Genomic DNA, 11459 nt, shown 5'->3' with positions numbered 1-11459 from the left:
GATAAAAACATTTAAATTATTAATTTTAATTTAGGATGATACTTTTTCAAATCATTGCTTTATTAACCATTTTGAGTTTATAGTAATTTATTTTATTTGTGTACACATATCTCAATAACGTTACTTTATTTGTTTGTAACTTAATGTTTTACACCTTGATAATACTATAATATTTTTCTGTGTAGCTATTTATGACTATCAAATTTAAATGTTCCATCATACTAATCATGTGTATCCTAATTTTTTTTATCATATACTAATTATATGTAACCATAATATATACTTAGCAACATAACATTTTTTTGGGTTTATAGTTTTATCCTTTACCGGAAAATTCATAAGTTCACTATGTATGTGGTTGAAGTCATGAAATCAAGTTCAACTAGGAATGAAATTTCAAACCATTATTATGGAACCTCTACAAACGTTTATTTCTAGAGTACAAAAAGTGGACATTTCTTCCAACCCTTACAATATAACCTTTCACACACCATTATTTATTTAGGTATACATGCATGAAACGACTTTATGAAAGAAGATCATCTTCTTTAAGGACAAGAAAGGAGGTCATATCCAACCAAAGAGTTTTGGAAATTTATTCTTCCTCTCTCACATCTCTGAATACACTTCACTTTTCCTTCCACCCTCAGGGCTACTAACTGATTGTGTGAGCATATGCTCTCGGATTCCTTTTTGAGCATTAAACAGAGTCATATGGATTTCATCAAAATAAGGTGCAGTAGCATTCTTTGTATCTTTAATCCACTGCAAAACTTTCTTGTAAGGACTTCATATTCTAAGGTAGTCCTTCTCACTTAGAAACTGAAAACAAGAAAAGTTTTGTTTTGATTTGGAGTGAGCCAAAAACAAGAAACATATGGTAGATTTTTGGCCATAATAGGTTATCAATTTAATGTGTTTAATTACCTCTAGTTGCATGATTTCACATACTAAGCTGAGATCCGCTATTGATGGTTCAGAATTTCCAAGCAGAAACTGGCCGGATCCTTGTAGCCAAAAGTCCTCTAATATAGACAAAGATTTCGGAAGTATCTTCTTAGCTTCATCAGCTGCTCTAGGATTCGAAGGTAATCCATATAAAGGAGCTAGTATCGTGTTGTATACAAGTCCAGCTACAAGAATAAAGTCGTTCTAAAATGACACTAATACAACTAAGAAAAATCAATTTTGGTTTAAACTCAATATACTAGGCTGTTTGGATGTGTGTTTCAAAAATATCATGTGATATTGATTGATTAAATCATAAAGTAAATTATAGTAGAACATAGGGCATGCATGGGATACTTTTTGAATAATTTCAAGTGCTTGAAGTCATGATTAATGTTTTAAGATGTTTACGCTACGTTTAGTTCAGGAAAATGGACCGTTTTCCGGAAAAATTTTCCAAATGAGAATTTTGAAAACGCGTTTAGTTCTTCTATCTTTCAAATATTTTCACGGAAAATGAAAATTTTCCGTTGTCTAAAATTACAAATAAGTTTGAAATTTTTGGAAAACCGATAATCATTGTTTTCAAAATTTTGTAATTTCAAATTTTTTTTAATATATAAACACACACTCTACCACCGCTATTGTTTTCTAAAAACAAAAACGGATAGAAAAATACATATTTAAACACGTTTTCTAAAACTGAAAATGAAAAATGAATAAGTTTAACTAAACATATTTTACAAAATTTTCATTGAAAACTGAAAACGGAAAACAAAAACTAAAAAGAAAAAACGAAAAACGGAAAATGAAAACTGTTTTTCCGTAAATAAACGCAACATTAGTATTTGACAAAATTTTAATGTTTAAGAAAGCGTTATAGAAACTATATACGGGTATATAGTTTTCCGGAAAATGAAAAATTTTTCGTTGTCTAAAATTACAAAGAAATTTGAAATTTTTGGAAAACCGATAATCATTGTTTTCAAAAATTTTCTTATTTCAATTTTTTTTTTTAATATATAAACACACACTCTACCACCGCTATTGTTTTCTAAAAACAAAAACGGATAGAAAAATACATATTTAAACACGTTTTCTAAAACTGAAAATGAAAAATGAATAAGTTTAACTAAACATATTTTCCAAAATTTTCATTGAAAACTGAAAACGGAAAACAAAAACTAAAAAGAAAAAACGAAAAACGGAAAATGAAAATTGTTTTTTCGTAAATAAACGCAACATTAGTATTTGACAAAATTTTAATGTTTAAGAAAGCGTTATAGAAACTATATACGGGTATATAGTTTTCCGGAAAATGAAAATTTTCCGTTGTCTAAAATTACAAAGAAATTTGAAATTTTTGGAAAACCGATAATCATTGTTTTCAAAAATTTTCTAATTTCAAATTTTTTTTAATATATAAACACACACTCTACCACCGCTATTGTTTTCTAAAAACAAAAACAGATAGAAAAATATATATTTAAACACGTTTTCTAAAACTGAAAATGAAAAATGAATAAGTTTAACTAAACATATTTTCCAAAATTTTCATTGAAAACTGAAAACGGAAAACAAAAACTAAAAAGAAAAAACGAAAAACGGAAAATGAAAACTGTTTTTCCGTAAATAAACGCAACGTTAGTATTTGACAAAATTTTAATGTTTAAAAAAGCGTTATAGAAACTATATACGGGTATATAGTTTTCCGGAAAATGAAAATTTTCCGTTGTCTAAAATTACAAAGAAGTTTGAAATTTTTGGAAAACCGATAATCATTGTTTTCAAAAAATTTCTAATTTCAATTTTTTTTAATATATAAACACACACTCTACCACCGCTATTGTTTTCTAAAAACAAAAACGGATAGAAAAATACATATTTAAACACGTTTTCTAAAACTGAAAATGAAAAATGAATAAGTTTAACTAAACATATTTTCCAAAATTTCCATTGAAAACTGAAAACGGAAAACAAAAACTAAAAAGAAAAAACGAAAAACGGAAAATGAAAACTGTTTTTCCGTAAATAAACGCAACGTTAGTATTTGACAAAATTTTAATGTTTAAAAAAGCGTTATAGAAACTATATACGGGTATATAGTTTTCCGGAAAATGAAAATTTTCCGTTGTCTAAAATTACAAAGAAGTTTGAAATTTTTGGAAAACCGATAATTATTGTTTTCAAAAATTTTCTAATTTCAAATTTTTTTTAATATATAAACACACACTCTATCACCGCTATTGTTTTCTAAAAACAAAAACGGATAGAAAAATACATATTTAAACACGCTTTCTAAAACTGAAAATGAAAAATGAATAAGTTTAACTAAACATATTTTCCAAAATTTTCATTGAAAACTGAAAACGGAAAACAAAAAACTAAAAAGAAAAAAACGAAAAACGGAAAATGAAAACTGTTTTTCCGTAAATAAACGCAACGTTAGTATTTGACAAAATTTTAATGTTTAAAAAAGCGTTATAGAAACTATATACGGGTATAAAAATAACCAGATAATCATTTTCAAAATCCACATCCAAAAACCTGTTAATATTGTTTGAATTACTTACACCACGACGGAGATGGGAATGATGCCAGTCTAAGAGAGAGTGGATCTTTGTTCTTTTGAATATATCAGCAGGATACCTACGTAAACAATGGAGCAATGATACAAGATATTAGCCAATGAATTAGTGATAATAGATATTATTATCATATTCGAACATGAAGTGCAGTTTCCTAAAGAGGAAATTAATAACAACAAACTCACCAGTGATCTGCTACTCCTGGATTTGTACAAGCTAGGTAGATAAGAATAGCATGACTGCAAAGCAAATCTCAAATATTTGATCATGAATATTTACGTATTTTTTTATAGATTCAGAAAAACACTTGTAGCAATACACAAGTTTCATGAATTTGTAGGGATGTCTTTTAATTTATCTGAATTTGTACATTTGCGCCAACCTCAACCATAATTGTTCATATTATATAAAAAATAGAAATGAATGCACATAAGATTGTTCATGATAAAGGAGTTCAAATAAAAAACGAAACCACCTCTCAAACAACTTGAATCCTCCATCAACGATTGCTGGAACTTCCGACATTGGGTTTATTTCTGCATAAGACATAAAACCCATGTTATATTTTTGAAAGTAATAAATTTTTTAATTGAAAGCAGCCACATTGAATTAGAATTTAGATTGATGTGTGACTATGTGTGATGATTTCCAAACAAACATTTATATTCCGGAGTGAATTGCTGAAGTTTCAGGACTTCTATTGTGATTTCTTCAAAATCTATCCCATTTATCCTTTATAAGTACATCAAGAAGAGAGAAAGACCACAAGAATTAGATACGCATAAAGTACAACTAATTTACTTACAAATGACTAAGAAAAAAAAGTCAATCCACCCTAGAGCCACATGTTTCCTAAATTGGACTTTAGATATAAGGGCATCCACAATGCATTGAATTTTATAGACTTCAATAGATTGCCACATCATCATTTACTATTCCATACAATTCTATTCATTTTAATCTCACAATGTATTAAACTCTACAAGTTCAATGGAACATATTAAAAAAATATTTATTTAAAGTTTTAAAGATTTTCCTTTTTCCTATTGAAAAGTTCAATGACCATTGAACTTCAAATCTATTGAATGTCAAGGTGGCATTTCACAATGGTGAAGTTGTATCCATTGAATGACAAGTAGGCATGACACTTCATTCAACTCTTTCATTAAACTTCTCATTGTGGATGTTCTAAGCTTCTCAATCAATGCCAATGATAAATGCTCATTATAAGTAAACCATATAAATAATATTAAGCTTCTCATCTATATGGACACCACTAACATAAGAAAGTAATAGCAACTAACCAGAATCAAACGGAAGATCTTATGGAAAATGAGACACAAAAACACAACGCTATTGATTGCTAATTGCTAATGCTTAACTACCTATACTTAATCACGAATAACAGGAAAAATAATTTTTAGTTTACCCTTATAAATTACAGATCCTTAGTCAGATTATACTTTTAGATTTAGGGGCAAAATACAAACACTAGAACTAAGGCCCTACCAAAAATATATAACGAAACAATTAATTTAAAACATCATTATGAATATTATTAGTCTTGTTAACAATCCGTTAATAACTATTATCTATAATAGCAATATTTAAAAATTTAATTATTAGCTAATATCCAGATTAATAAATCATAAAAACGTTGGTGATGATTATTAGAGCCTCACTTTAGGTTTCGAGAGATATATAAATTATATTCAGATAAATAAGAAATTAAAATTCATAAACAAAAAAGGTACATATTCTTATATTAGTCACTCTGTCTGATTTTCAATACAAAATATATGCTTTTAATTTTTAAAATTAGTATAAATATATTTTATTCTTTTAGAAGAAATATCAACGAGCACAACCCAGCAAAAAAAATTTCTTTTAAAATTTACGATAGCTAACTTAAGTATTTATTTACTTTTAACAATTTTATAAAACTGTATATTGGATTAAACAGCTTTGTATTTGACGGTTAATACAAAGTTATAACTTTATTTTAAATTAATGAGCACCAATTTCTAAATTAAAATAGAGAGATAAAAACGGAAACAATAAAAACCTTTGTTTGTCAATCCCTAACTCAAAATCGGAGATTGATAAGAAGTGAGGCGTGATTTATTAATTTGGGTTTGATATAAATTTGACTTAATATATATAAGTTTATGGGATTGGTGTTTACTATTCAGCTAATTAGTTCCTGATTGGTGGGTTTGGTTTACTATATTACTTATAGTAGAATGCAAAACGATAGACCAGTTAGATTTCACTTGTTAATTTCAATCACTATGGAAATTAAGGAAAGTATGCAAAAGTTGCTTTAATAAAAACAAAAAGGAAGTGAAGTTACTCACTTGCAGAAGATGAGAATCGCACGACATGGTTGGGAGAATCGATCGGCATATACCTTTAGTGTCATGTGTCTATTTCTCTTTTTCTCCTGAACCGAGCGATGGATGAAGCTGATATGAAATCGTTTACTTCTTACTATCAAAGATGGACGATATGACAAGGATTTTATAAACACAGATTTGTTAAACAGTTATTGAAGCCTCTTTTATGTTTTTTACTTAGGCTCAACGTGTCATACCACCGATAACATGTGCCACCTACCTATGTTTGCCATTTTTATAATTTTTTAAAATGACTAGGGAAAAAGGCTTATTAGCTTATTTGCTTATCCAATAAGCAAATAAGCTGAAAATGTATTTGGGTAAGTGAAAAGTGTTTTTTGGTAAAGAAGAATAAGCAGTTTTTAAAAAGCAAGAGAATCGTGACTTTTTAGGGCTTATTGAATTTTTAGCTTTTATCATCTTAAAAACCAATCCAAACACATTTTTAAAACTGTTTTTAGAAAAAAGCCATAAGCCAATAAACACTTTTCTAAAAAAAAACACTTTTAAATATAAAAAGCACTCCCAAACACCCTCTAGGATATGGTGTATGTGTTTAACACAGCAAAAGAAAGGACCAATTTGAGTCGTAAAAGAAGAGAGAGAAGGTGGTGGAAAGCTACTGTCACTATTATACTGGCGGTGAAATTGTGAGTCTGGTGCGGTGTTTATAGCCGGTAAATGGTCCAGATTAGCATATTGCCGGTGTCAAAAGCATGACACTGTTCAGCCTTATCAATATTTTACGGTAAATATCGGAAGCGCATTAATGAATGTTTTTTGTTCACATTTTAACACTTTTTTTACACTAAATTTGATTGCGTAATTTCCGGTTTGGTGCTGTAAAACTTTATTGTTAAAAAGGAAAAAAAAATTTGCCGTATTTAAAGTATGATTGTAAATTAAGTCATAGTCACCATGACCTGAAATTAACCACGAGCCAAGAATGTTGGAACTTGGGGAAAAAAATATGAAATATTTAAAACTTATATAAAACAATCTTTGTTCTTTTAAGAATAACTTTTTAACTCTTAAGGCCGAAATGTATCAAACTCATTATTTAAGCTTCGTCTTCAGTAGACATTATTCTTCGGACTCCAATGATCATAATCAATCGCGAAATCTAAACTTTGTTGGGCTTACTAACTTGGTGGCCATATCTTTTATCAATGGGCTAAATTATGTTGGTGGAATCATAGGCCCACATTCTCAGCTATTAAAAAAATCGGTTCAAACATTTATTATAAATAAATCTACTACATTGACGGATTTACTATGATGCTCGGGGATACCTGTGTGCTATCCTTCACATTTCATCTATAGTGTTCTAATTTTGTTATACTGCGGTGCTACTGCTGAACAAAAAATATAGGTTACTCCTAAATTGTAAATTCAAAATTTTTTGAAGTCTAAATTTAACACCCAAGTATTTTAAAGTAAGCCCAAATGTTTAAGCCCAAAACTAATAGCCCAAAATTTTTAATGAAATGAGATATAGCCTTATTGTTAAAAAAAATAAAAAAAGGATCATAGATTATAAATTTTTAATGAAATGAGGTATAGCCCTATCGTTGTTGTGGTTGTTGTCGTCGATCCTTCTGTCGTCGGCCGCAACCACTAGTGTCTGGCGTCCGCTCACCGTCCGACGAGCTTTGAGTTTTCCCCTACTTTGCACAATGAAGCTAGTAAGTAATACAATTAACTCAATCCTATTATTTAGGGTTAATATCACAAAAGGCCCATGTTTTTGCCACTAAATTGGAAAAGCCATGAATTTAATTTTTCATTTAATGTGACCACTGTATTTTCTTTGAGTTATTGTTTGAGGGCAAAGAGCCGGTTTCACTGGTTTCAGCAGATTTACTCCTTAGTCGAACGTTGCAGGTAGTTTTGGGTCGATTCTTCTCTCGAACTTCAAATCAAAAAGACGGTAAGCTCCTCCAACATGCACACACAAGGTTACAAAGAGTGGGCTTTAAGGAATCGTTGGTCTGAAGATTTGAGATGCGATTGTGATGAACCTGCGACATTCTCGATCTCCAAAACTGTGGATAATACATGGAGGAAATTCAGGGGGTGTCCAAACTATCAGGTAATATTAAGTAATTTTTTGTGGTATTGTTGAAACATTATTAACAAATGATTGTTGTGCAGGACTCCAAAAAAAATGCGGCTTTTTTTTATGGCTTGATCCACCCCTGCCAAACACTTACTACAAGGAAACTATGTGGAAGTTCCATATGGATTTGGAGGAGCCTAACAACAATAAAACATTTGCAATGGAGGTTTTGAAGCTTTCAGAGGAGGCCAAGAACAACAAAGAAGTTCAACTGGATATTTTAAACCTGTTGAAGGTGGAGCTACTTATGATGGTCATGCTTTTGGTGGTGGTGATATTGATGGGGTTGATGGAAGTTCCATTAATGAAAGTTTGATGTTTTTGTCCACATTTTAACATTTTCTTACACTACTTTTGATTGCGTTATTTCCCGTTTGGTTCTTTAAAGCTTTATTGTTAAAAAAAAAAACGGTTCCGTATTTAAAGATTGAATGTAAATTAACTCATCGTCACCATGACCTGAAATTAACCATGAGCCAAGAATGTTGGAACATGGAAAAAGATATGAAATATTTAAAACTTATATAAAACAAACTATGTTCTTTTAAGAATTATTGTTTAACTCTTAGGCCGAAAGGTATCAAACTCATCATTTAAGCTTCGTCTTCGGTTGACATTATTCTTCGTACTTCAATGATCATAATCAGTCATGGAATCTAAACTTTGTTCGGCTTAGTAACTTGGGGACTAGGTTCTAAAAGAATCGGTTCAAACATTTTTTATAAATAAATCTCCTACATTGACGGATTTACTATGATATCCGGGATACCTGTGTGTTATCCTTCGTCTAGAAATATATATGTATTCGTAATTTTGTTTATATTGCGGTGCTACGTCCGAAAAAAATCTATATTATAAAATTCAAAATGTTTAAAGTCCAGATTTAATACCCAAGTCTTTTAAAGTAACCCGAAATGTTTAAGCCCAAAACTAACAACCCAAATTTTTTAATGCAATCAGATATAACCATATTATTAAAAAAAACAAAAAAAAAAACAAAAACAAAAACAAAAACCAAAACAACACAATAGAAGGAGCAGAGATTATGAAAAACATAAGACATCGATCAACACCCCCCCCACCCCCGGACGGTCACTCGTTGTTATAAATCCTTCTATTGCGTCAACAACATCCGCTCTTCGTCCGACGGGCTTTAAACTTTCCCCTACTTTGCACAATGAAGCAAATAAGTAACCTAATTAACTCAATCCTATTACTTATTTTTAGGTAATTTCAAATTTCCATCATTTGACAGTGTTTTCAAAAATTAGAAATTAAAAATTAGGTTTGTTTAATTAGGGGCTTACGGTTAATAGTTAGTGAGTATTTTTTGTTGAAACTTAAAATCAAGTTTAGAGTTGAAATATTTTTATTGTAGAATTCTATCAGCAAATTTTTAAAAATACAATCAGATGTCAATTGTGGAGGAACATCCAAAAGAAATAAGTCTAATGAATGTAAACAAGTTCCACAAGAACCACAACCTAATGAACCTACTCAAAAACCACAAAGTTCATAAGTACCACAACCTAATGAGCCTACACAAAAGACCACAAGTGCCACAAACTTTTGATTTGAATGATCTTCCTTCGTGATGGGTTTTCCCTATTACTTCTATGTACTTGCGGAATTTCACATTACTAATTATAGGCACCTGGAACCTACAAATTATATGGTTTTCTCATAATAGCAAAATATTTTGAAACTTCTAAATAACCTAGCTAAAATAAAAAATCAAAGGGTTAAATAAAACATAAGTAATTACTAATTTCAAAAAATAACAATGTACTTTTAGGACCCTTCTTGGAATGGTAGCCCCAATAGTGTGGAAACCGCTAATTGATCACACTTGAACTTGCAGGGTTATTTTAGTCTTATGAAGATCCCTATTTATAGTTGTAGGAAACCCTGATTTAATTCAAGATAGTAATAAAATATTCCTATTACTCATCAATTTCCTTATCAACCAAGGGAGCATCCAGAACCCTCCCAAAAGGGTTCCAAAACCGTCCCCTACAAGGAGGTTCTAGAATGATTCATTGTTCAACTATTGGACAATTGCATTCTAACCCTTAAACTCAATAATTAATTGTAATTAATCCATCGCAATTAATTAAATTAATTCTAATTAATTCTTAATTAACAATTTCCATTTCTACTTAATATATTAATCTCATAATATATTAATACATCACTTCTATCTCTAAATATCAGTCCAATTTATTTCCTGGTTATGAGGGCAACCCAAAAAGGGCTTTACTATAATTCACTTAATATAGCAATTCAATTAAGACCTTACACACCCTAATCTAATAGTCTTTCACTTTCATAAGTCGTCAACTACAATTCCATGTATAACTCTCTAAATAACTAGTAAAGAGTGCATTCCAAGTCAGTATCAAACTTTGATCAAGTCAAACGTTATACCTAAGATAAGTGATATGCTATTCCTCCATTCTCATGATGTCGTATGGATACGAGACAAGAATTAGAATCAATCTCACGGTCTAAAATTTTGTTTCTTATTTCCTGATTTATGATGTCATCAGACTAGACTACTAACTGAACACATTAATTTAGTCTCGGTTGGGCCCAAAACTACAATGTCAACATCAAATTATCAAGTAGCCCAAAGATATCACTTTCCCTAAGTAGGCGAAAAGAAAAAAATAAACTTTGACTATATAATCGTACATTTTACTCGTCGTATCATACATGGAAATACACTTTACGACTTCTAGTTATGGATGCTTTGATGAAATGTACAACAAATTTGTAAACTATGACTTATATATCTCAATTTTAAGAATAAAAGATATTATCATTTTAGAACTACTCGTGATAAAATCCATAAAGTAATCTTTAAGCACGGGTTTTACCAATACTTAAAATCCCCATCCCCCTATGTAATATCCAATCGTTGTGGACAGTCTACAAAGGATTCATGATAGTCTTGAATCAATACCAACTCCCCCAAAAGTACGACCGACTATGGTGTTTTGTATTGGAAATATTACAGCCTTATACAACTATTAACTTCTATATTTAAGATCTGTATTTTGTCCTAAATTAGCTCTCTACTTGTGAAACATCCAAAAATATGGTTTTCAATTTAAAAATAGATAAAATAGTATTTTCCCATAACATTCAAAAATTTGAAATAAACCAATGTATTAATTTGTCACAAATCAGAGTAAAACATCATAACATAATCTCAATGGTGTGTGCGATGAAGTCATCCCGAGCTCTTCCCCTTGGAACCGGAAGTACCTGAAACATGGACTGAAAACTTTAAGCACAAAGCTTAGTGAGTTCCCCCAAAATACCACATAACAATCATACATAAAACATATAGTGGGCCCCGCCCGACATCGAACCCCTTCCGGCATTGAGCTGAGCTCAGTAACG

The 11459-nt window shown here is 30.3% G+C and overlaps 1 protein-coding gene across 2 annotated transcripts; it reads right to left on the bottom strand.

Moving 5' to 3' along the window:
- Positions 1–372: 372 nt before the first annotated feature.
- Positions 373–6039, bottom strand: LOC145062081 (glutathione S-transferase T1-like). Of its 2 annotated transcripts, XM_079009702.1 has the most exons (6): positions 5894–6039; positions 4012–4072; positions 3722–3775; positions 3518–3597; positions 928–1133; positions 373–822 (listed from the first exon to the last, which is right to left on the bottom strand). In XM_079009702.1, exons 1-6 carry the CDS (start codon positions 5940–5942, stop codon positions 790–792), a joined length of 483 nt encoding a protein of 160 aa, XP_078865828.1. In that variant the 5' UTR covers positions 5943–6039; the 3' UTR covers positions 373–789. The 2 variants fall into 2 exon arrangements, 1 of the variants encoding a protein (XP_078865828.1); XR_013687417.1 differs by having other exon boundaries at positions 3522–3597; positions 3722–4072.
- Positions 6040–11459: the final 5420 nt, after the last annotated feature.

Source organism: Lactuca serriola, chromosome 7, assembly GCF_051521515.1.
Source record: "Lactuca serriola cultivar US96UC23 chromosome 7, Lser_US96UC23_V15, whole genome shotgun sequence".
Classification (NCBI taxonomy): Eukaryota; Viridiplantae; Streptophyta; class Magnoliopsida; order Asterales; family Asteraceae; genus Lactuca; species Lactuca serriola.
The sequence above is the reverse complement of the archived record's forward strand: the minus strand, read 5'-3'. Positions and strand labels throughout refer to the sequence as shown.